This window comes from Drosophila gunungcola (assembly GCF_025200985.1).
Source record: "Drosophila gunungcola strain Sukarami chromosome 2L unlocalized genomic scaffold, Dgunungcola_SK_2 000007F, whole genome shotgun sequence".
Classification (NCBI taxonomy): domain Eukaryota; kingdom Metazoa; phylum Arthropoda; class Insecta; order Diptera; family Drosophilidae; genus Drosophila; species Drosophila gunungcola.
Window position 1 is genome coordinate 546,273 of NW_026453162.1, and position 25,552 is coordinate 571,824.

Consider the following 25,552-nt stretch of genomic DNA (forward strand, 5'->3'; position numbering starts at 1 on the left):
CTCAAGAACCTCTTGGAACGTATCATATCGACCACGTTGGACCTTTAACTGATACAAAGAAGAAATATAATCATATTTTGGCGGTCGTTGATGGATTTTCCAAATTTGTTTGGCTTTATCCAACAAAATCGACGGGATCAGAAGAAGTTTTGGAAAAGCTTGAAAAGCAAGCAGCAGTCTTCGGCAATCCTCGCCGAATTGTTACTGAAAAGGGAACTGCATTCACTTCTGGACTGTTTAAAGAGTACTGCAGCCGCGAAGGAATTCAACTACTTCACATCACCACCGGCATGCCTAGAGGTAACGGTCAAGTGGAAAGAATCCACAAAATTGCCATACCCATGTTGAGCAAGATGTGCCAAGAAAATCCTGCCAATTGGTATCGCCACGTAGACAGAGTTCAACAAATAATAAACAGCAGTCCACCTCGAACTACCAAGTATAGTCCTTTTAAAATTTTGACTGGACTCGATATGCGGAAAAAAGACGATAATTTGAGAAAACTATTTGAAGACTTAGGTATAGAAGAGTTAAATGACGAGCGAGAAGAGATACGTGAAAAAGCTCAGGAAAACATAAAAAAAGTGCAGCAAGAAAACAGAAAGAACTTTAATGAGAAAAGAAAGGTTGAAACTGATTATGCTATAGTTGCAATTAAGAGGACACAGTACGGCACTGGTATGAAACTTCGCCCTAAATTTTTTGGCCCGTACAAAATTACCCAAAAACTTAATCACGGACGTTATGAAGTACAGAAAGAAGGCAACCAGGAGGGGCCAAAACATACTACAACAGCCGCAGAATATATGAAAAAATGGGGTTCATTCAGGGGCGAATGAAGATGCAGGATGGCCGATTGTGGGATAGGGATATTTAGTAGATTTAGTTGCCCTCTATTCGTAGTTGGTATGGGGACACACTGTTTTGAATTTCACAATAAATGCAATTGATGTCATCAGCCAGATTCGCATTCCATCCCTTTTTATCAGATTGATCTATCGCCATCACTCTCTTCCCTAAAGGCCCATGCCAAGAAATTGCGCAATAAGTCAGTCGGTTGCGAAGATTTGTTGAAGGAAGATCATGGTCTCCATAGAGTGCGAAAGTCGTGAAACTTAATTTGTTCAGTTTTAATTAAATAAACTCTTGTAAATTTTACCCGGAATAAATAAATAATAACTAATTTGTAATACCCTACATATATATGTATATATATATGTATCCCTTTTCGCGGGGATTATTTCCCAAATTTTTTTTAAGGGAATCCATAGTTAACGATCAGGTTGGGTCCACTAATTATTTTCTACTAAGTCTTAAACGGATGTGTCACCATTACTATATATTTCATAATTCGAGTTTTCTAAGAATACAAAAAGCTTAAACAAATTATTTAATGAACATCGTAGTGGAATTTTTTTCTTATGTATTCTACAATCAGTGAAAAATTGAGTAATTCAGTTAAACTTTTTCCAATATCTATATCGATTATGTTAGTTGATAAATATTTGGTTAAAAAGTTTTTACTCGTTTCACCCCAAACAATAATTGTTTGATACTTGTTTAGTGGTGAAAGTATATCTTCAAGACATGTATACGGTATATGACCAGCTGACCAATGCAATCCATTTATATTTCGCTGATTTATGTGTTGTTGCTTAAGAGTCTCATTATCCAATTTTTTGATGTTAAACGGCGGTTTAAAATCAGTTTTTTTAATCAACTGGGAGTGAGTTTGCAAGGGCTTCCGCCTTTATATACCCGCAAGACAAGAACCAATTTTTAGTTTAAATAAAGTACTCTAACCCAATGGACATGTGTCTAACTAAACGAAATAAAACTTCCCGAAAGACTCAGGACCATGGCGTAATTTTCGGATTCGAACTTAAAGTTGAAATGTGGGTTGTCAACTTCCAGAAAATTTTCTCCCATGGTTTGGATGCAGCAAAGTAAAAAGAATTTCGTGGGATTTGATAAAGACGAGTGGATGCAACTGCTAACATATAAGGAATATATTCGATTGAAGCTTGACCAGTATGACTTTTTGATGTTGGATTCAATTATTAATCACCCACGCATGTCTTCAATAAAGTGTACTTTTAGATTTAGGAAATCAGATAAGCAGTACGTTTTTGTAATTAATCAGTATGGTAACAAAATTGAGTTCGATTCGGAGTCATGAAGATCTTTGTTACGATTGGGTATATTTTGTACAACATTATTATGTTGGAATTCCATATTACGACAGCAAGTTATATATCTTTATCATAATCATATTATTCCTAAGTGCGCATCTTTGGAAAGTACAAGCAAACCACCGCCTTAAGATGAGTAAACTACAAGTCGTTAATGAAATTCATAAGCCCGCTCGAAAAAACTTTAGACGCCGAAAATTTGTTCAAAAAGGGATAAATGATACGTGGCAAATTGATTTAGTCGAAATGATACCGTTTAGTAAAGAAAATGGAGGTTTTAGATATTTACTGACCGTTATTGATACGTTTTCAAAGTATGCGTTCGCTGAACCAGTTAAGACAAAGTCTGCACCGGATGTAGCAGATGCAATGAAAACTGTTTTTATAAATAGTAAATGTACACCAAAAAACATTCATTCAGATCAAGGAAAAGAATTTTATAATTCCACTTTTGGGGAACTTATAAAAACATGTCATATAAATCACTATCATACATATACACATCTCAAGGCTTCTATATGTGAGCGGTTTAATAGAACATTAAAAAATCGTATGTGGGTAAATACAAATGGATTCATAAAATCAAATTTCTTGTAGATCAATACAATAATTCTTACCATCGAACTATAAAAATGAAACCTGTAGATGTATGCCCTAAAAATGAGAAGTTCATTTTAAAATCAGTTTATAATATTCCCAAAAATAAGTAAATACAAGGGAGTATTTATGAATATTTATATTTATATTAACCCAATTGGTCCACCGAAGTTTTTAAAGTTATAAAAGTTAAGTCAACAGACCCAGTAACTTACGATATAAAAGACTATATGAGTATTCCTATTGAAGGGTCGTTTTATGAAGTGGAACTTCAAAAAGTAATAGACAAAAATGCTTACCTGGTGGAGAAAATACTTATAAGAAAAAAGAACAAAGTGTTCGTAAAGTGGAGCTGTTTTGATTCCAGCCACAACTCATGGATATCTGTAAATGATCTGCTTAAGTAATAAAACACTGAAAATAAATTTGATTTCAACTTATTTACATTTTTTATTTGTATTTTATTTGTTTTTTACATTTTATTCTTGTATTGTACAAGTATGGGAACACATTTTCTATTATTATCAATTATTAGTTTGATCTCTGCTTAATATATGAGATATTTTATAATGACCATGGGCTAGTGTATTTACATTATCAGTTAAAATATATCTCTTATCATCCTTATAGTTAAGACTAATTTTATTTACAATTTCAGTATAAAGAATGTGAGACCTACTACGAATAACTCGCTGTGCTCCATTAAATGTTTTTTTTTTGTCTAACACATTCGATATAATCTTCATGATTTAGTTTTTTAATAACTGATTTTTTTACATCTTTATCATTTTTTTTAAAACATTCTATATCATTTCCTTCTCCCTCAACTAAGCAAGAGTATGCCTTAGCCTTAAGCCCAGCAAAAGAAGTCATAACTTTGCCGGCATGTTCGTCCTTCATTTTTCCAGGTTCTTTATTATTAGCCAGAACTATATTAAATTGGTTTTCTATCTTATAGTTAGAGGTATCAAAGCGGTCGGGATTGTCCCTTATAGTTTGGTAAAAATCTTCTTTAGAAGATAATATAAATGAATCTGTATCCATATATATTATTTTCGTAGAAGGATTTTTTTTTTTTTTTTTTTTTTTTATTTACTTATGCATTTTATTTATTGAATCTTCTCTGAATTGAGACTAACAATAAGTATATAAAATCTTAAATTAAAAAGCTATATCTGACAGTCAAGTTGACTGACGCGGGATGTAAGGGCTCTAATAACTATTGCTGAGCTGGAAGGTCATTTCGTTGCAATCGGGTCCGGTTGGAAACCCTGGCTAGGAACCTGGCGAGCTGGTTTGGATGAGAAGTTAGCTTGGTGTGGTAGGACGCCTTTTGTTTTGAAATTTCATCTTTTACGGGTAGAATGCCCAGATCTCTGTGGATGTTGTCGTTCCGAACATACCAAGGTGCCCCAAGCTGCTCGCGTTTCCCCACAATTGGGAGCCGTAAGTCCAGACTGGCTTAAGCGTTGAATTGTAGAGCAGAACCTTGAATTCCAATCAGAGGGGGGAGCGAGCGTTTATGAGCCAATGGAGGTTATTGGATTTTAGTTTTAGATGAATTTTCTTAGCTTCGATATGTCTCCGCCATGTAAGTCTTCTGTCAAGGTGGACGCCAAGGTACGTTACATCGTCAGCTTGTGGAAGTGGCGTGTTATTCAGAGTTAGCGGGGGACACGTTTGTCTGTTAAGAGTAAACGTTATGTGTTTACACTTTTGCGCATTTATTTTTATACGCCAGTCTGATAACCACCTCTCCACTACAACGAGATGATCAGCTAGTTGTGCTGTTGCCTGAATTGGGCATTTGGACCGACTTAAGATCGCGGTATCGTCTGCGAATGTAGAAGTAGTTAGCCGCTCGTTCGTGGGAATATCTGCGGTGTAAAGGAGAAATAGAGTTGGACCAAGGGCGCTACCTTGAGGAACTCCAGCCTCTATCGTGTAATCGTCGGATATTGTAGTGTTGCATCTCACGGCGAAGGCTCTGTTGTAAAGGTACGATTCAAGTATCCTGTGAGTGTTTTCCGGTAGTAACGTTCTGATTTTATGCATAAGGCCATCGAGCCAGACTCGGTCGAAAGCCTGCGCAACGTCAAGGAATACCGCACTGCAGTATTCCCGAGACTCAAATGCTGTTCGTATTTCTGTTGTTAATCTGTTAACTTGCTCTATTGTTCCATGGCTTTCTCGAAAGCCAAATTGATGCGCCGGAATAATGTTGTGCTCTTCCAGATATGGGATTATGCGTGTCAAAAGGCATTTTTCGAACAGTTTTGACAGACACGAGAGTAAACTTATCGGTCTATATGAGGCAGGTATTGTGTGATCTTTTCCTGGCTTTGGGATCATTATGATTACCGACTTTTTCCATTTTTTTGGGAAGTAGCCAAGTCGTGTAATCCCGTTAAATAGTTTACAAATTACCTCAACTGCACAGTTTGGGAGTTCAATTAGCATCTTAGGAGTTATTAGATCACCACCTGGGGCCTTTTTTGTTTTTAATCGCTCGCTGATGACTTTTGCAACTTCGTTTGTTTGGAACAGAATAGGTGCCGTCTCAGTTCCACCTCGAATTGGCGGCGACGGTAGTGTGAATGAATTATTTGCAGGGTTTGGCTGAAAAACATTTCGAAGGTGTAAAGCAAATGTACAGGCTCTGTCTTTGTCGCTTCTGGCCCAGCTGCCTGAAGAGTCTCTTACGGGAATTACTGTTTCGGCCGGCGCATTTAGATTTGGGTGGGCCCTCCACAGGGGATGCTTGGTGCTGGTGGGTGAAAGTTTCTCAATGTACTGGCGTTGTGCTTTTTCTTCTTCGTGCCTTAGAGCCCTGGTAAGTCTGCGACCAGCTTCCTTAAGACTATGTTTTGAGGATGGCGATCTGCTGGTTTGCCAAGCACGCCTCAAACGTCTTTTCTCCAAAACAAGCTGTTCGATTTCAAGGTTAGTTTTGTGTTGGTGTGTGTGCCCATCCCTCCCTTGCGGTGTAGAGACTTTGGCTGCTGCGACGAGTACAGACTCCAGTGCATTGGCATAGCAGTCGATGTCCTCCTTGAAGTTGAGCTGTGGAGTTAGTTCGATGTGGGAACATACGTACTTTTTGAACTTCAGCCAGTTGGTTCGATGCGACGTCAGCCTGCAAGGGTGCTCGATTAATTCCGGGCTTTGAAGAAGAGTTATTAGCACTGGTGAGTGGTCCGATGATAGATCCAAAAGCGATTTTGCAGATATTAGATTGCGGGAAATATTTTTTGTCACAGCAAAATCAATTAAATCAGGTAGTTTTCAAGGATCTGTTGGCCAGTATGTAGGACTGCCTGGTGAAACGTAGTCCAGTTTGTTGCATGTTTTGATGAGTGCATTATATAGTTGCCTTCCTTTGGGGGTAACAAGGCGGGATCCCCAGTGTGTGTGCTTGGCGTTGTAATCACCTGCTGCTATGAAACGCTGTCCAAGTGAATTGTAGAAGTCCATGAACTGGTCTTCTGAGACTGTAAAGCGGGGTGGGCAGTAGACAGCGGCAATGGCAAGGTTGCTGGTGCCCAACTGTAATTTTATCGATGTAGCTTGCAGATAATTTTTTGCAAACCGTTGGTAGAAGTGGTGTTTGATACGGTCTCTTATTAAGATGCCGGCTCCGCCATGTGCTTTACCATCTGGATGATCGGTGCCGTAGAACGTGTATCCTCGTATTTGAAAGTTATATTTGCTGGTGAGATGCGTTTCTGCCAGCAACATAACGTCGATGTGATTTTCGTTCAGAAATTTAGTTATTTCAGGTATATGCCGTGAAACACCATTGGCGTTCCACAGAGTTATTCGGAGGCTAGGCATAATTTATTTGGACTGCTGAGCTGCAAGCATTTGTAACAAGATATTTTGGTTTTGCATTAGAGTTTGCATGGTGGTTTTCATGAAGGACATAAATTCCATCATATTTTGTTGCAAAGTTATCATCATAGTTTCCATGTTACTTTGTGGCTGTCCCATGGCCTGCTGTATGTTATCAGTTTTCGGCTCTATGTGAGCTGTGCCTGATCTTAGAGCACTGGCGTAGGAAATGCTGTTGGTGGTAATTGAAGGGCCAAATGATGACCTGGCTGCTTTTGCGAAGAAAACTTCGGGTGTCGTTTGTGATGTCATGTAAATGTTCTGGCGTGCCGTTGTCGCTCTTTGCATCCGACTTTTCATCTCCTTGTAGACTGGACAGCCTCTGTAGTTTGCTGTGTGGTTTCCTTGGCAGTTTACACACTTTCTAGTGAGAGAGTCTCCCTTGTTGGCAGGGCAGGGTTCGGAGCCGTGGCAGTTACCACAAGCTACACAAACTGACCTAAGGGTGCAGTAAGCCCTGGTGTGTCCGTATTCCTGGCAGTTTGTACATTGCACTGGCCCGTTCCGTTTGTGCGGCTCTTCAACTGTGATCCTACGGTGCAGAAGGTACTGCAACTTGTAGATCGGGTGCACTGCGTTTTTTTTCAAAGTTCTGCTGTCTGGCTCCAGCTCGACCTTGAAAAGGGGTTGCGGCTTCTTGTTTTTGTTCATAATGTTTATAACATTTTTGGCGCAAAAACCGTTTTCTTTTAAAGCCTCTATAATTTCAGAGGGGGTCACATCGGGTTCTATTCCCTTGAGGACAACTTGTAAGCCCTTGCAACTTTTCAGCTGGTACGTGTAGTAATTCTTTTTGGCATTGTTTAGGTACCTCGACACTACTGGGAAATCATCTTCGGTTTTGGTTTGAAGTTTGGTTTCGCTTATGTTCCCTTTCATAAGCGGAATAACATGAAAGTTATCCTTCCCGACAAGCTCAACTATTTTATTTACTAGGACGTTAGAGATCTTCTCCCGAATAAAGATAGGATGGGGCTTTAGTTTCTTTGGGGCTAATTCTTCGTACTCTGTTTCAGGCTCCGCCAGAATGGAAAATCTATTTTCATTTAATGGCCCGAGATTTTCAGTGCCTTTTTTGGTACGGTTTATTTTGGGCATATTGCCGTCAGATTTTTTTGGGGGGGTTAGCTTGCGCTTGGAAATATTAATATAGCGATCCATGCCTGTCTGCGTGGCCGAACCCGCTTGCGGAATTGTAATTTTTCCTACCGTAGCTTTGTTTTTGCCGTTTGACCCGATTTTTGCACTTGGTTGTGTTGTTGCTTTAACCGCTGCAGAAGAAGAGATTGGAGTCGTTATTGCATTGTTGGCGACAGAGACCGTTGTAGTTGACGTAGTAGTTGCTGTTGTTGTTGCACTAGGTGGCAGAAGCTCGGTTGGAGTTTTGCATTGCTCACACCATGTTGTTTGTGCGGTGAAAAGCAGGGCGGGAGAGCAAGAACTAGCTCTCTGGTTTTCGGCGGTCAGTAAACTTGCACTTTCTTGCACTTTCGGTTCTAGAGTATTACTCGTGAACGAGAAATAAGCATTGTTTCGGGCCGAAGAGAGACGACGTTTGTCTTGCTCACTCTGAATTTTTTCACGGGCTTCGTCTTGCTGTTTTTGGCGTTGAGTGCGCTGATCCACGTTCTTACTCATTTATTGATAGAGCGTAATATTAATTAATTAATTAACTAAAACTTTAGTTTACGATATGCGAATTAGCATCGCGAATCGCAAAACCACGCGTTTATAAATTTTTCCGAACGTTTACAACTCAGTGACTTATTGTTTTTCCGGAGCGTTAAGAAAACACGTCTACACGCGACCGAATGTTTATTATAATTGAAGGACTTTTAATTAATAGAAAGTTATAATAAAATTCACACATTAACCACTTTGATAATTCTAAAACAGTTACTCCTATATATATGGGTTTATCGTACATAATTTTTGATGATGTTGATTCAATTGCTGCTAAATCTGAGTCGAATATATCAACGCTATGAAAATCATGCCTAGCTATGCGCTGCATAAAACCTGGTGAATTTTTGTCGCGATTGGTAATGCCTTACTAAAGCTACTTTTCGTCGCTTGGCCACGTTTTCCATGGTCTTCCCGTAAATAGCACTGTTTATAAGCTTAAAAAAGTTTTTCTCAAAATCATTTTCAGTCATTTTTTTCTGGTCTGTATTCAAATCAATATAAGGCTTCAGCCAGCATGATTGAGTAAAAGACAAAACTCTATGTATTTTTTTTTACAATAAAACCCTGTTCTAATCAAAGTTGAAAGTGTTTTAAATGAATTATGTATTCACTTTTATCGGTTAGGTCAGCAATCAACTTTCCTTGCTTACCCCCTTTATTTTCTGGACAGAAAGGCAGGTAGTTATGTAAGTCATGTCGATCGGAAGGGTACTCTAGACCAACTTCTAGCATAAACCCTATATTACCATCAACAGATATATTTTTATAGTCAAAAGATTCTACTTCTTCTTTGTCTTGAAACTTAAACCCTGAAAGCGGTAAGGGCTGACTCATAGCCCATCCACATAAATTATTTGCATCGATATAACTTAGAAAATTTATTGGTTTTATGGGATCAAAGCTTTTTAAATATTTATTATTGGCTATGGAAATACGCTGAGTACATTGAGTACTTTTTAAAAAATTGTACATATTACCATCGCTTATTAGTTCTAATTGTACATTAGTAAATTTAAGCACTGCATCCCATGATATTGATGGTGCGGTAACATAATTTACGGGGTCCAACTTGTATATTTGTTGACAAATTTTTCTAAAATTTTCAAAAACATCTGCCAAAATTAAAACATCACTTTCTAAATAAAGTTTTAAATAATCTTTTATGGTCTGACAGTTGAAAGATTCCCAAACTTTTAGTGCAAAATTATAATCGTCTATACTACATTTTTCGTCACTGAGAGAATTATAAAACCTATCAATACTAGGAAGTTGTGTCTCATTAAATTTCTCTGTGCTATCTATATAGTCATACGGGAACACATTCTTCCTCCTCATTTGCTTAAATTTTTCTCTCTCAAATTTTGTACTAAGAATTTTTAAATCTTTGTCTTCCAAATAGCTCGCTAGTTTTTCCAAGCTTGAGTTTAAATATCTCACTGAATCTTGTATCTAATTTTATATCTATTTGTGCTGTTAATATTTATTGTCTGCGTTAGTGCTATATAAAGTTCTTTATTACAAGGTATTGGACTTAATTCCCCCTCTAGTTTTGTAATGAACAAATGTAGATCGTATTTCGATAAGTTGTAGAAAACTACTGGGAAGAATGGATCACTTAACTTGTACTTAGGCTTACAATTCTTATGAATAGGACCTACGTATTGTCCAGTATATTGGTTGTAGCATTTATCCAGATCGCCCGCATTTATTTCCATCTCACAGGCGGTGCAATTACCTTCTTGGGCGCGAACATCTATGGGGCTGACACTCGGTTTCTTGGGGGTTGACCAATATATGTTTTACAGACTCGAAGTTTTTTGTTTCAGAGCTGTACAAAATTTTTGCATGCAATCATCACCTGAAATTTTGATAAATTTTAAATAAATAAACAATTTTAAAAAATCTAATAGATTATTAATTTGTAATATAGTTTTTTCTATTTACCATCGTATGTCTATCTACCATCGTATGTCCACAAGTCGTTTTGACTAGGATTATATTTGTGTACAACATAAAATGATGCTGCACAGGCAGTTTTCTTCTGCACTTTTGTTGTTGACGAAGAAGATGGTGAATTTAGGCATGTTCTGTAACTTTCCAGAACAGCCTCAGTATCGGCATATATCACCACCGGAGGAGATAATTTCTTGTGGTATCCTTTAAACGACGTTTTTGTATTAGGCACTGGATAAAACGACGCCACTTTTCCGCATTCAAATTTGTTGTAAGTAGTGTTTTTAACGTGATAACACTAAAGACAATTTTCACAAAAGTGTCGTCCCGATTTGGCTTTGGAAAATTGTGACGAAAATAATGTAAACACATTTGTTATATAGGCGTAGTGCATCAAATTTTGGTGTATATTATCGATACCCAATATATTTATGTGGTTTGGTCTTCTTGCTTTTGTTTGAACAGTTGGTCCAATAATTTTTTCGCCAACTTCATCGATTTCATAAATGTTTATGCTGAAGTCCACATTATTTTTCTCAAAATGTCGGACACCAAGTTTGTCGATTGGAAATATAATTCCCGAAAAATTCAACGTTATTCCGTCATATATAATAATTTAATCATTTATGTTAATGTTGTAGTTTTTTGGTTTTGTCATTTTTTCTCTTGAATATTTCCTTTGTTGTGGTGTTGAGAAACTAGCATTCTCATAGGCTTTATTTGCTATGGATGCTAGTATGCACCACTTAAAACAAAATATGTCAGTATTCTGAACGTTTATAAGCGCATTTCGGGCTCGTATTTTTTTAGGAGCCTGTATGTAACCGCTAGCAGGAATATTTTCGAGTTTCATAATGGTAGTTTCAAATAGTCGAAATTTTGAATAGCCCAGCCAGAGTCTTTTTCTTGGAATTCACTGATCAATGTTAGTAAACATTCTATTGCAGAATTCAGCTCATTTACAATATCTTCATAAATGTATAAAGATTTGTATGCAGTTCTAAAATGCTTTATTGTTTTACATATGTACCATATACACTCAAATTAAATTTTATGGCTCGATAATCTATCATACAATGCTTTATAATTTCAATTATATTTTTTTGAAATTGTTGATAAAATTCATTTAAGTCTATCATATCTTTGACTGCACAATCAATTCGATATGATTTGACAGGAAACTTAGTCTCTGCTGTGAGCAAAATAATATTTACATTATTTTTAACTTCTCTGGTAGAAGCGTTTTTATGCTTATCTGTCAACATATGTTGACGTTCCCTGGTTGACATATACTGTTCACCACAAGTAGGACATAAAAGTTCTATTCTTTGTTCAAAACGACATTTTTTTTGGGGTTACTGGACTGATGTTTCTCCTTATCCTCCTCCGCTCTCAATCGCTTTAGGGCATTTTTTTTTTTTGATTAATTGTATTATATATTTTTATATATTATATAATAATTTGTTTTAAACAAACATACCTCTCCAATGGTATACTTTTCACGATTCCTAATTAAAAATTGCTCTTTTTGATCAAAACTATCAAAATTATAATTTCACACCTTCGTGCACAAGCAGTCGTTAGGACGCACAAGTGGGTGGGGGTTGAGATTAGGGTTCGTGGATATGCGGGTTCACTTGCTCGTACATTTTCTCAAACGATAAGGATCGGTCCGAACATTTAGCGAGAATATTAAGAAACCAAATAAAACGAGTGAGTTCCATCGGATATCATATACACTGATTATGAAATTTGTATGTGAATGCATTTGGAAAAAATTCAACTGATTACAAAACCGTTAAATACCCCCCGCTCCCGTATATTCCAGCTACTAGTCTACTGAGATAGGAACAGGACATATCGCAGTTGGTGTTATTTAAAGCATTTAGAGCCCGTGGGGCCTCCCGCTTTGAAATTTTTGTGTCCATTTTCGTTGTATGAAATGACCAGTCTATATGTTGTGTGGTCAGTGGTTCAACGTAGTGAAGAAATAGTTGGACACCACTGTTCGCCCAGTATTACTGTACCGATCTGTAAGTTTCAATAAAATGTTTTCGCCTTGATTTACCTAACGGTGATCACCTTCTTCTTTACCAGTATAAAGCACTCCAGCAGCGGATATCTTGACTTTGCAGCGAAAGCCTAAGTGAATTTAGTTTTACCTCTGTATGGGAATAATTGTTCGTCGATGACAACTGCTCCATGTGGGTTGTAATTCCTGGGCAAATTTTCGTTCAAAAAGTTCCAAATATTTCTAATGGGAGCAGCCTTATCAGATCTTGGACGAATAATTACCGTGATAAGTTTATGAATCGCCGAAAAGACATGGCTGCACGAAAGATAGGCAAAGCGTCTGTACGCCACAAAAAATAGTCATAAAAGACAGTCTGTATACATTATGAAAATAAAAAACCAAAAAAATACCGTGTAGAATGCTCAAAATGTATCGTATTCCATGCATTTACATACAAAATATGTGGGGGGTCTGACCAGACCCATGTGACAGTCAGATGGTGTACTTTTTTCAACTCCTTTTTTCGTCCGTTTCAGTGATAGTTCCTTGATATTTTTTTCATAATTCGAAAAAGAATAAGATTTTAGGAAGGTACCTGGAAGCACAGCTCGATATTATCATTAGAAGTATGAAAAAAAAACTATTGAAAATGATATGTCTGGCCAGACCAATGTGTCCGACGGAGGGTTAAAGGAGTTTCGCCAACATGTGTACTACGCACTATTATGCAATGAGTAAATATAATCTTAATAATAATAATAATGTAAATCATTCTTAATAATAACATTTGGTAGTCTTTTGTTAAGTGGTAATGCAATGAGGCGGTTCAAATTGTAAGATTGTTGGGACAGAATCGAAACTTTTATGTAGAAAATGAGTATTTTATTAACAGAATTGGATTCTAATAAAAGCACATTATATAATTCATGTTCTAACTGAACTTCTACTTTTTGGGGTGCTAGTAAAATTATTTTTTTTTCTATCTCAACTGAATTAAGAAAGTATTTCGGGTTTGGTGTCCAAAATATTCAAAGTGTCGTCCGCCTTTCCTAAAATTTCGTTTTTTAAAGTTCTTAGTAGTAATAGTTAGTCCCCATTATTAACATAATTATCTCCTCAACGCTTACCATAGATCTCCGTATATGTGGGAGTTACTTTATGCCAGAGATCCAGCAGTAATGCATTGTGGAACTGCGAGCAGAATTTGCAGCGTGCGCTTTAGTTTTCAGTCATTTTAATACAAAATAGATTTTATATCAAAAGAAATCTAAAATTGCGCCAACCTTGCATATAGAAAACAGCTGTTGTAGGGTGGCACGAACAAAATATCGTTCAACATCGGTATTTTCCGGTATTTTTTCTAAAAATGTTCGGGGCGAATGGTTTTTAAACGCATTTAAAAATCGCATTTTTTTTAAATGCGGCATTTAGCCTTATTCCCTGTGTAAATAAATGCGCATTAGGCTAAATGCGTTTTAATGCGTCAATGGAATCACGCTATTACTCAATGTATTGTCCTTGACGCAATTTTAAAATGAAATCTAACGCCACAGGCTTGGACGATATCAATCCAAAATTTGTAAAAATTCTACTGTCTCAGATATTACCACTAATAACACATATATTTAACTCTGCAATAACATTTCAACCTTCCCCGAACTGTGGAAAACTACGAAAATAATTCCAACACCTAAGGAAATGAATGAATATAGTCCTATAGATATTCTTCCATATCTCTCTAAAGCCTTAGAGCAAATATTGGCATCCCATTTTATCCAGCAAAACAATTTATTGTAAATCTAAAATCTGGTTTTTGCCCCTTCAGAAGCTGCACAACAGCCATAATAAAGATTTCAGAGGATATCAGGAAAAAACTCGACAACTGGTTCAAATTGAACACACGACACTTCCCTATGTCGACAACGTATCTAACCTGGGCTTTACATTCAACAACACCCTAACATGGAACAACCACATAAACAGAGCAGTAGGGAAAAGACAAGACAAGTTAAAGTTAGCCAGGAGTTAGCTCCTTAAAAAAGATTATTAGTCGCAAAGACCTATCTGAATCCATCTCTACTGCATGGCATATAATGTTCTGGTAGTTGTGATGATACTAGCTTTAGAAAAATAAATTAATGTAGTATTTAATAACATTGCACGACATGTATTTAAGCTGAGACCCCCTGACCATAAATATGAATACGCAAATAAAATTTATAATTTGGATTTGACAATTCTCCACAATATTATCCACACTAGGGAACCGTCGTACCTGTTTTCTGAGTTAAGCTTTACTGCATCTCAAAGAACTAATAATCTAATTGTAAGCCGGAATTGGTGTCCAGTTCAGCAAATCAATTTTTTTGTAAATTTTGCTCGTCTCTGTAATAACCTCCCGCACACTATAAAATCAATAAAGAGCGCCCAAACATACAAATTTAGCCTAAACACACACTTTAACACAAACTCTATCTAACTTAACTCAATTTTAACGCAAATTTAAATCTATGTTAAATTGTATATCGAAAGAAATTGTAATTTAGAAAAAGGAATATTGTAACTCCGTAGCATAACACCAAATAATATGCAAAATAAATAAATAAATAAAAAGAAAAGAAAAGAAAAGAAAAAAAAAGAAAAGAAAAGAAAAGAAAGGAGCCTATGTGGGGTACCAGCTCTGTGTCGACTTATTAGTCGACAGCTGGTTTTTGAAAAGAAATCTTGATAATTGCAGTGCGCCAAAAATAGGTCTGCTTGAAATGAATGATGAGTTATGATTAATTGATTGATTTATTAGAACGGTTGCCAAATAATGAGCATTTGTAAGTGCCCATCGATTATGGGCTTATGTCACCACATTTATTCAGTGCTCATTTATTTTTTTAACTACACGATTTTACGTAAGTGCGAGCAAGACAAACGTATGACGATTCCAATGAGCAATGAACAAAGAAAATAGACAGATCCCGATAGTAAAATACAAGACGGAATTGGGTAAAAAATAACATTTAATAAAATACCACCGAGCCGATACATCAATGAGCAAAATTTTATTTAAAAAGTAGAATTTTGGTCATTCATTGGACAAAACGGAACAAAAAAACGAGGCTTAATTGTATACAAAATATTTTTTACCATTTTGAAGTAACAACTGAAAACCTTTAAATTAGCGGGATAAACACAATATAATAAACAAAACAATAAAGTTTGAATTTAACGGTAAAAAGGCAGTGTGACCGTGAACTTATTACCAAAAAATTTCAAGCAGTATACATATAGTTGTCTCTGTCTCTGAGCTTCAATAAATCCGCCAATTAATGAGGCGAACAATAAAAATGTCATACCCGTATTACTATTCTAGATACAAGAAGTAAAATTTATACAGTCAACAGGATCAAAGGTGCCTATTGACGAGATGTCCGAAATTTTTAGTAGTTTGTGGCATACAAAAAAGTTATGAACAGACAATGGCCGGCAATATGTGAATGTAAAGAATTGATTTCATTACAATCCCTACATATCAAGCTAATGGCGAGGTAGAAAATTTGAATAGGTCACAGGTAAAGCGGTTAAAAATGTTACTCCCCACGGTACTGCGGGCTCTCCACGATCCGAGCTTATATACAACGGGGAGTTCAGGAAATAGTGGGAGAATCTAAAGAGAGATACAAGGACAAAACTAGGAGAGACATTAAATCTAAAATACAACTTGGAGATAAAATATTGCGAAAGAACGTGATTTTTCCTAAAAAGTTAACTCCTTATAACTCCTAGTGTATGAGGTAGTTCAGATATTTGAAAGCGTGCTCCCATGCTTATATCCGTACAGATGCGGTTAAACAACGTTTGGAACCACCTTCTACTGGACCTTATTAAGTCATAAATGACTCACGGACAATGTATTTATAGTTAAAGTCAACAACAAAGCGACGGCAGTATCCGTAAATCGACCTAAGCCAGCCAATTTAACGGATGATAATTACATGAATTCAACAAATCGAACGCTAGGTATCCGCACATATTCTAGGCAAAAGAATCCACACGTGACATCCTCACTGGAGGGGAAGTACTGGGTTGCCCCGTATTAAAAGTTAAAGACAAGATAAATGCTATCTCAAACTCTCTCTCGTTCGGCAGCAAGTAGAATAGTTATCACGACGCTCTACCAATTTTGATAAAATAAAAGATATTATTATAAATTAACAATCTTGGCATTATTGAGATGCCAAATTAGGTGGCGCCACCTACGGAAAATGTACATTAACTCTAATAAGCTCTAAAATAATAGTCCGATTTGGAAGTTTTATTTATAAGTCGATAGTTATTTAACCTTTAACCTTTAATCTTTTTGTATACAAATTTTTTTTGATTTTTTTGGGCAAGGAAGAAAACTTAATCTAGTATTTAAAAAACTGCAGTCGAAGTAGCAATAGTCGACAAATTTTGACTTTTCGCAGCTTTAACTGCTTGCGACTTTTTAAAAAGAGCTTTTGCTTCTGTTTCTGCTCCTGGAAAAACAGAAGTTGCAGTCGAAGAAAATTCAAAAATCTAAAAGCGACAAAAATCAAAACGCAGTAACTGTCGCTTGTTTTCGTTTCATTGCTTGCTGCTTTGCTGTTGCTTACAGTTATGAGTGTAAGTCGGAGCAGTGGCTGGAACCGACTCTCTGAAGTCGTCGGAAGTCGCATTCGGGAAAATTAATGCTTCCGACTGTTGGATGAGTTTGCTTTTTGTCGCTTTTGTTTTGTTTTAGCAGCGTAAGAAAATGAAGTAGCAAGCGGTAAGCGACATGCGCAATCGCTTAGGACAGAATGTTCTTGACAGGATATTGCTTATAAAATTAAATCCTAGCTTTTTGGACACTGCCATTGATGCCTTCAAAAAGTTGAATATAGTTTGCTTGCTAATTTTTTGACCTACGCTGCTGAATCGAAACAAAAACGACAAAAAGCAAAGTCATCCAACCGTCGAACGCATTAACTTACCCGACTGCGACTTCCGAAGACTTCCGAAAGTCGATGCCTGCCGCAGCTCCGACTTACTCTCATAACTGAGAGCAACAGCAAGCAATGAAACGAAAAACAGCGACTGTTGCTGCTTTCTGATTTTTGTCGCTTTTGATTTTTGCATTTGCTTCGACTGCGACTTCAGCTTTTCCAGGAGCAGAAGCAGAAGCAAAATCATATGAAATGAAACTATGAATGAAACACTGCACAGTGGTCGGTTCCATAGGCCATAAATATAAAAATTAAAGTCAAAATTTTGATTTTAAATGTACCAATTCTTATTTATAATTGGTCTATCTATTTTAATTTATTCTTCTTTTTGTGTTGCTCTATATTTCCTCTTCAAGAACAGCATCGAAAGAGAGAGCATGATATTCATTGGGTATTTTTGCGTAAGCAACGTGCAAGGGAAGGTCTCCTTAAAAAATTGTTTAAGCTTATTAAAAACAAGTTTTAGTGCAATGAAAGTGCTTAATACTATAAATAAAGGTATTAACTTCCATTTTACAACAAAAAGTATATGTAGTATGTGTTGTGTTTTGTGGAAATCAATATTGTATTTAGTACATAATTATGAGTTTTCTTGCTTTGTCTTTTATGTGTTTGGTTAGAGTTTTAGTTTTAATGGCATTCTAACCTCAATTTTTAAAAAAAGACGTGCTTCTGCTGTGTGTTGTAGTTTGTTGCCGTTGGTTGGTTTGTATTGTCGTTTGTTGATATTTTTGTGTTGTGTTTTGTGTTTATATTATTTTCTTTAAAATAATAGCTTATTATATTCTTAGGAGTGTCAATTTTCACGATTGCGTTCTGTTCAGTGTCGTATCAATGAAATCAAGATGACATAGTTGTCCGATTTCAATAATATTAAAACCGAAACTCGGAAATATTAAACTATTACTAAATCTTAAAGAACTAAACAAAAAATGTTAAAGTCAAAAAAGTTATAATTTTTTTTATCATTCTTTTCCCGATTGTTCCTGTAAAAGCTGTAGGATATAGTGATACGATCTGGCCAGTTATTGTCCTATATATTTATAACATTTTTCTAGATTTTTGGTACAAGTTTAAAGGCGATAGCCCCTCTAGAAGTATTTATGACCGCGGCTCCCATACAAGACCGACAACTGTGCACTGCTTTGCTGATTAAATATTTTATATATTAACTACATTCCGTTTTGCATGCCTATATCTTAAACAACATTCCAGTACTATAATGATTTACAAAGACAGCTGTATAACGTCGTTGTCCGACTTAAAAAAGATTTAAATCATATTTCTGAAATCAAAATATATATACAAATCAATTAAATCTTTTTCTTTATGACTCTTCTTCAGTCGTCCGACGTTAATAAAACTAAAACCATAATTCTGAAATATTAAACTATTACTAAATTTAAACAAATATGAAACACAAAAAAAAATTTAAAACAGCGACGATATAGTATTTTAAATTTTATGATTGTTCCAATGGGAGCTATATGATAAAGTCGCCCGATTTAAGCAGAATTAAAACTGAAATTGATTGTTTCTTTGGCACCTCGTGCGATCCGGCTCGCAAAAGAAAGAAAACTTTCGGGAAAGTTCTATGCAGATAGCTTTTACTTAGAGCCTAGTTTGCGTAGAAACGGACGGGCGGTCGGGCATACGGACGGACGGACAGACGGACGGATAGGCGGACGGATAGAATGATGGACTCTCCTAGTGATGCTGATCAAGAATATATGTATATACTTTATAGGATCGTAAACATCAGCGAGGTACCTGGGTGACGGCTTTAATAAAACTAAAACCGTTATTCTAAAATATAATAACCTACACAGAGGCCGCATCTAGTTTGCGTAGAAATGGACGGACAGAGTGACAGACGGACAGACGGAAGGAAAGACGGACATGGCTAGATCGATGATGCTGATCAAGAATATATATATTTTATAGGGTCGGAAATGTCACCTTCTCTGCGTTGCAAACTTCTGACTGAAATTATAATACCCTCTGCAAGGGTATAAAAAACGTACTTTGGTTATAAATTTCAACTTTAATCGAAAAAATTTACTACAATTTGAGATGTTAAATGAGTCTGCCAAATTTCAAAAAGAGCGGTTCAGTAGTTTTCATGTTATTTTGGTGACCGCATTCAAAGATGCCATTTCGAGCAATACCCACTTTAAATTTTAAGGCAGCACAATTGAAAAAATTGGAAGAGGGTTTTATAAAATAATTATTTCTACACTATAAATATAAAAAAAAAATTAATTCAAGCCTTTTTACGGCATGCAAAACATTTAAATGTACACATTTTTACTTGTGTTTTGTGTGTAGTTGAACACGGCTTCTAACACACCCAAAAAATTCGTTTTTTTCCTGTTTTCATGCCAATTTTAATATTTTTTCCAGTTCTGGTTAACCGTGTTAGGTCATCGATAGCTTATTTCACTAGAAGTATATCATTATCCAACCTTTCCATACATTTTACATTCCACAAAGTTTGAAAAAATTTCAAAAACTGAAGTTCTGACAACATAATTTAATTAAAAAAAAAAAAAAAAAAAAAACCGAAAATAATTTTATTACGTTATCTTGAAAATGGAACTTTCACGAATCTAACAAGTTATTAACCTCAACATTCCGGCGGTAAATCTGTTTTATAAGAGTTTTCAAGCTTGCAAAAATGGTAAATTTTGGCCTTTAGCGGCTGTAAAGCATACATATGTTAAAAATCGGGTTTCTGGCCGATTGTTGAAGTTTATAGCTTGTTAGATTCGTAAATATACAATTTTCAAGATAAAGTGATAAAATTAACCGAAAAGGCTTTCAAGCGGGTATTTCTTCAGAATTAATTTTTGTGTTCGGAGCTTAGGTTATTGCAATTTGTTCAAACTTTGTCGAGATATTGCGTCTGTATTAGGAAACTTATCCTTATAGCATGAACAGGAAAGTTACAAAATTATCTATTTCTAGAGAAACAAGCTTTAAGTTAAAACTGGCATGAAATATTTACACTTAAAAAAAATGATACCATACGGACTTTGAATACCTTTTTTCTCATTACAAAAACATTATTTTTAAAATTCAAAATTCACATATAACCAAATTAAATCCGTATCTCAAAATGTACTTGAAAAAAGTTCATCCTCATTTTAAGAATTTAGGTTCTCAATTTTGAACGTCGGAGTTTTCTCAGTGTACATTTTCGAGCCGTGATATCGCAAATACCTTGCGTATGAAATGAAAAATTAGCTAAGGTAAATCTAGATGAACATAACTTAATGCTGAAGAGCTAATTTTGTTGAAAAATCTTTGTAAGAAAATTTTTAATCTTTAATTTTTTTGTCATTGCAAGTAAAAACATGTTTCAAAAATTTAAGGTCAATGTCAACCCGCAACCATTTAAGTGCCACAGAGTACTAAGAGTACCTATGCATACTTAGATCTTCCGCGTTAACTCCTGTGCTTTTCTTAATTGTCCCTCAAATAAGCTATCCGTATTTTAAAATTGGTGCAATGTTTTGCAGAGTTACGACTACCACCTAAGTCGACCACGACTGCAACGCCTCACGTGCATACAACGGTTAAACCGCGTCGTAAGCAGCCACCCGCTCATAGCAAGGGACTGAACGAAGTGGTGCGTGCCAAGGAAAGCCATTTCTCAAATCAAATGCAGCAGGGGAACGACGTATACAGCAATGGAATTGGTGTGCTTCAGAGCGCTAAAAGTGTAAATTCTGGTGGCGCTTTAGAAAGTGGAAACGGCAACGACATGATAAACGGAGCGGAAGGTAAGTTACGATTTAGAAAATTCCACAAGTACATACTCCAAAAGCAGTTGAAAATTAAGTCAGGCATTATCGGCACTTACAAACACACATATTTAATTCAACACACCACAGACAAAGTTGCAAAATACTTATTCTTTTGTACTTGTGTACATCAGGCGGCGTTCAAAAAAATTTAAGTTTCTTCACCCCTTTAAATAACTGTTTAGAGTTTTTCTACTTCTTATGAGCTTCAAAGTTTCGAACGTAGTGAAAAAGGCATTTCCGACTCTATATAACATATATGTATAAATTAGAGCTCTGTTGAGTTGTGATTCAGCTTCAAGCTAGAGCTTAATCTGTTTGTCATGACTCATGAAACTTAGGTCATAAAATCATGGAATCATGAGCTATAGGTCCGTTAACGCAGTTGAAACAGCTCGACTCGAGAAGATTATGACAACAAAACAATCAATTCAATAAAATTCACAACAAATAATAAATGGTCAAATAAACATCACAGACAAGCTTTTGTTAAATATATATATCCAATAATTCAAATATTTAATGCAAATTATCCAAATTAAGACTATTATTTTTTAAGTATTTGCAAGAATTCTTCAACTCAAGATAGTCAAACATATTCTTAAAGCCGGGAATAATTACCAGTAATAGCGAAAAAAAGATCCAGACTATTCACATAGGTTTGCTCACATACAATAAAGAGACTATTTTTGATCTGAAATATTCGATAAATTTTTAAGTATGTTAAAAAAAATGAAGTCGAAGTACGTCACAAAAATGAAGTATGATTATATAGAAAACATATCAAGATTTCATTGATCAGCATTATTTCAATTCTCTGGCTGAGGATATTATAACTTCAGTCAAATTTTTGCAACGCAGTAAAGATGACATTTTCAACCTTATAGTCGAGTCGAACTAGCCATGTTTGTCTGTCTATCCGTCTGTTCGTCCGTACGTTTCTACGCAAACTAGCCTTAGCTTAAGAGCCATATGGATACAAATATGCATACAAATTTCTGTCTGTTGCAGTCGCCCTAATCTATATCATATAGCTCCCATAGAAAATATTGGGAAAGAGGGAAATAAAAATATCTTTTATTTGGTTCTCAACATCTATCCATACATTCTGGGATGCATCAATTTTAGAAATACAGTATTATTCTTATACCCTTTACAAACAAAAACACCTCCTAACGAAGTAAAAAAAACGTGACGATCGCACTTTCAATGCCCAAAATTTTGGATATAAAATTTTGTGAGGAAAAATTATTAAGCATTCAACTAAATAATTAAAGATTTTAAAATTTTCTTATTCGTCCCGCTCCAACCAAACTTTATAACTACACAAGGATTTTTTAATCTAGCGTGCGGAATAAAAAAAATTTTAAAAAGTGTATTTATGAATTTAGTTAAAGCCTTGTACAGCCTTGCTATTTTAAGGGATTTGCCATTTTAGCTTATTTTTCAAAAAGTCGTAGAAAAAACTTTTATTGTAACGAGCTGCCCAACACAAATAAAAATTATTTCAGGACTTTAAAACAAGGTATCCAATCGGTTTCCTATCCGTTAGTCTTAACGAACCGAAACCCGAAACGAAATAATTTGCTTTTGCCTTACCGAAACAATAACCTAAATAAATATCATTTGAAATAACCGTTACCAAACCCTTAACATTTGTATCGGCTCTGAAAAATGTTATTTTTATACCCTTGCAGAGGGTATTATAGAGCCGATCTAGCCATGTCCAAGGGAACAATCGGAAAAAAATAAAAAAAATTATAACTTTGGTGTTTTTCATTTTTTTTTTAATTCTTCGAGATATAGCAATGGCTAAATATTTCAGAATTACGGTTTAAATTTCATCAAAATCGGACGACTATATCATTTATTTCTCCTTTTGAGGGGTGTCTATCGTATTTTGATTCTTTACAAGTTTGACAGGCTTGAACTATTGCTTGGATTTTCTTGGTAAGTTGTGGAAAAAATAATTCTTCAAAATTATTAATTTGTTCTCTTTTGCATCTCTATGGGCTCGGATTCCGAAGTTACGTCGTCTATTTCGTTTGCCTTGTATGATTTAAAATAGGAAGGGTAAATGAATTTTGGCATTTTTCCCAATACCTCTTCGGATGTAATGATTCCGTTTATAAACTTAGAGTCATGTCTACTATTTAAAATTGCAATTAGTTTTTCTTTTGTGTAAGATTTCTGTTTAATTATATGTCTGTGGTATGTTTGGAATGATATTTTGAAACTATAGGAATCTGTATCGGCAGTCAGTAAAAATAATTGGTTTTTAAATACGTTAGTTGGAGCTTCTACCGAGAATATGAGATTGTGTGACGAGCTTTCGTGGCTATGGGCTGATGCTGAGGAGCTGATTGAATTAATTTCTGCGGGGGTCCGGGACAATGCGTCCGCTACCACATTAGCTACTCCGGGCTTGTACCTGATCTCGTGGTTATACTCGCCAGCGTTTAAGCTTAGCGTTATGATTATTTACGCTATTCGAAAAACTCAAGGGTTGGTCTAGGTTGATCCGTGTATATTACCACTTTTGAATACCCGTAAAGATAATGTCTTAAACTTTGGAGCGCCAAAACGATCGCGAGCATCTCTCTTTCGTTAGTTGCGTAGTTCTCTTCAGTTTTTGACAGGGTGCGCGAAATGACCTATGATTTTGTTTCAATACTGCGCCTATTGCGCAACTAGAAGCTTTAGTAGTCAATTGAAATTCTTTTCCGAAATGTAGAAAGGCAAGGGTAACCTCCCTGGAGACGAGAGTATTTTTAAGTTTCTCGAATGCTGTAATCGCTTCTTTGCTCAAGTTTATAGCAGTTCTGCTTGACTTGGTCTTAGATATACGGCCTTCTTCGCCTCGTAGAAGAATGGTTTGGGGTTTTGCTATTTTCGCGTAATCTTTTATGAACCGCCTATAATAACCTGTCATGCCCAAAAAGGAACGGAGATCTTTTAATGTTTTTGGAACTGCAAATTTTATAATCGCTTTTATTTAATTTTACTCCATTTTCTGATATTGTGTACCCCAAGAAGTCTACTTCGTTTTTGAATAAATGGCATTTCTCTATTTGGACCCTCATATTTGCGTTTTGTAGTGTTGGAAATACTCTTTCCAAATTTTGGCCGTGCTCCATTTCGTTTTTGCAAAAGACTAAAATATCATCAGCGTACACATAGCAAATTTTCCGTTTGTATTTTCTCAATATGGCATCTAATGCTCTTTGAAAAATTGATGGGGAACTTTTTAAACCGAAAGGGAGTCTCGAAAATTCATATTTTCTGCCATTAACCGCGAATGCTGTTTTTTCTAAGTCCGTATCTTTCAGTGGTATTTGGTGAAAACCACTCTTAAGATCTAATACCGAAAAATACTTGTTGTCCCCAAGCTGTGCAATAATTTCTCCAATTTTGGGTATGGGATACCGATCTGAGATAGTAACTTCATTAAGTTTCCTATAATCAATTACTAATCTGTACTTTTTTTCTTCGGACTGACCGGACTTTTTCGGATCTTGAAGGTCTTATAATACCATTTCTTAGCATCTCTGTTATTTGTTTTTCTACTTCCTGTTTGAGTGATATTGGGTATTCCGTAAACTGGGGAATCTGATGAAGTTCTGATTTCTCTGCGAAGATGATTTTGTGACTTTGTACGAGAAGTTTTATTATTGATATTTGTGACTCGGTCATATGGCTGACTTGCGGTCCAATTGTATTTACTGTTTGTGTCGCTAATTGATGAATTTTAATTTTGCGTTTATTTCCGAGAATTAATATATCATTTTTTACATCTATTATTGCTCCTAGGCTTTTCATTATGTCATTGCCCAAAATACCATGAAAAGTTTTCAGTGTGCCTAGTAAAAAAAATTTCATGGGTGTATCGGAAATATTAGCGAGCTTAAGTATTGCGTGTTGTGATATTTTAGTGTTACCAACGACTGAACTAACTGAAAAAGTGTTCTCATTTGGCTTTATATTTGGTACTAGTTGATTTTCAATATAATTTTGATTAGAGCCCGTGTCGATTAAGAATTTTTCCATTGGTTACTTTAAAGTAAGGTAGTGAGGATCGATTTATTCTTAAAAATAAAGTTCTGACATATCTATTTGTTCTTGTTGTTCGGTATCGCTTTGCCATACATACTCTTCCTGAAGTTCGCTTACGTTATTTTCTTCTACCAACTTATAATACTCTTGTTCTGAACTTGATGTAGTTTTATCTGAATTTTGCTGCGCGGTACTTAAATATGGAAATGACACGATCGAACGGACTGATCCATAGGTACCGGTTTCGGTTGTGGTTGTGACAGAGGTTTTGGTGTGCTATAGAGTGCTTCTGCACCGGATTGGTTTGTATAAGGTTGACTATAAGATTTGAATTGGTTAGTTTGAGTAATTGGGATTGGT

General features: G+C 35.7%; 1 protein-coding gene across 13 annotated transcripts in view; it reads left to right on the forward strand.

The window, feature by feature from the left end:
• The window catches only part of LOC128253226 (protein amalgam), a 508,116-nt gene that overhangs the window by 330,627 nt on the left and 151,937 nt on the right, over positions 1 to 25,552 (forward strand). For 12 of the 13 annotated variants that reach the window (XM_052981478.1, XM_052981473.1, XM_052981474.1 and 9 more), the window contains one exon: positions 20,855 to 21,118. The exons of the other annotated variant lie outside the window; for it this stretch is intronic. In XM_052981478.1, the coding sequence (XP_052837438.1) occupies positions 20,855 to 21,118 (264 nt within the window). The remainder of the gene's footprint in view (positions 1 to 20,854; positions 21,119 to 25,552) is intronic. 13 annotated transcript variants of the gene reach the window in all.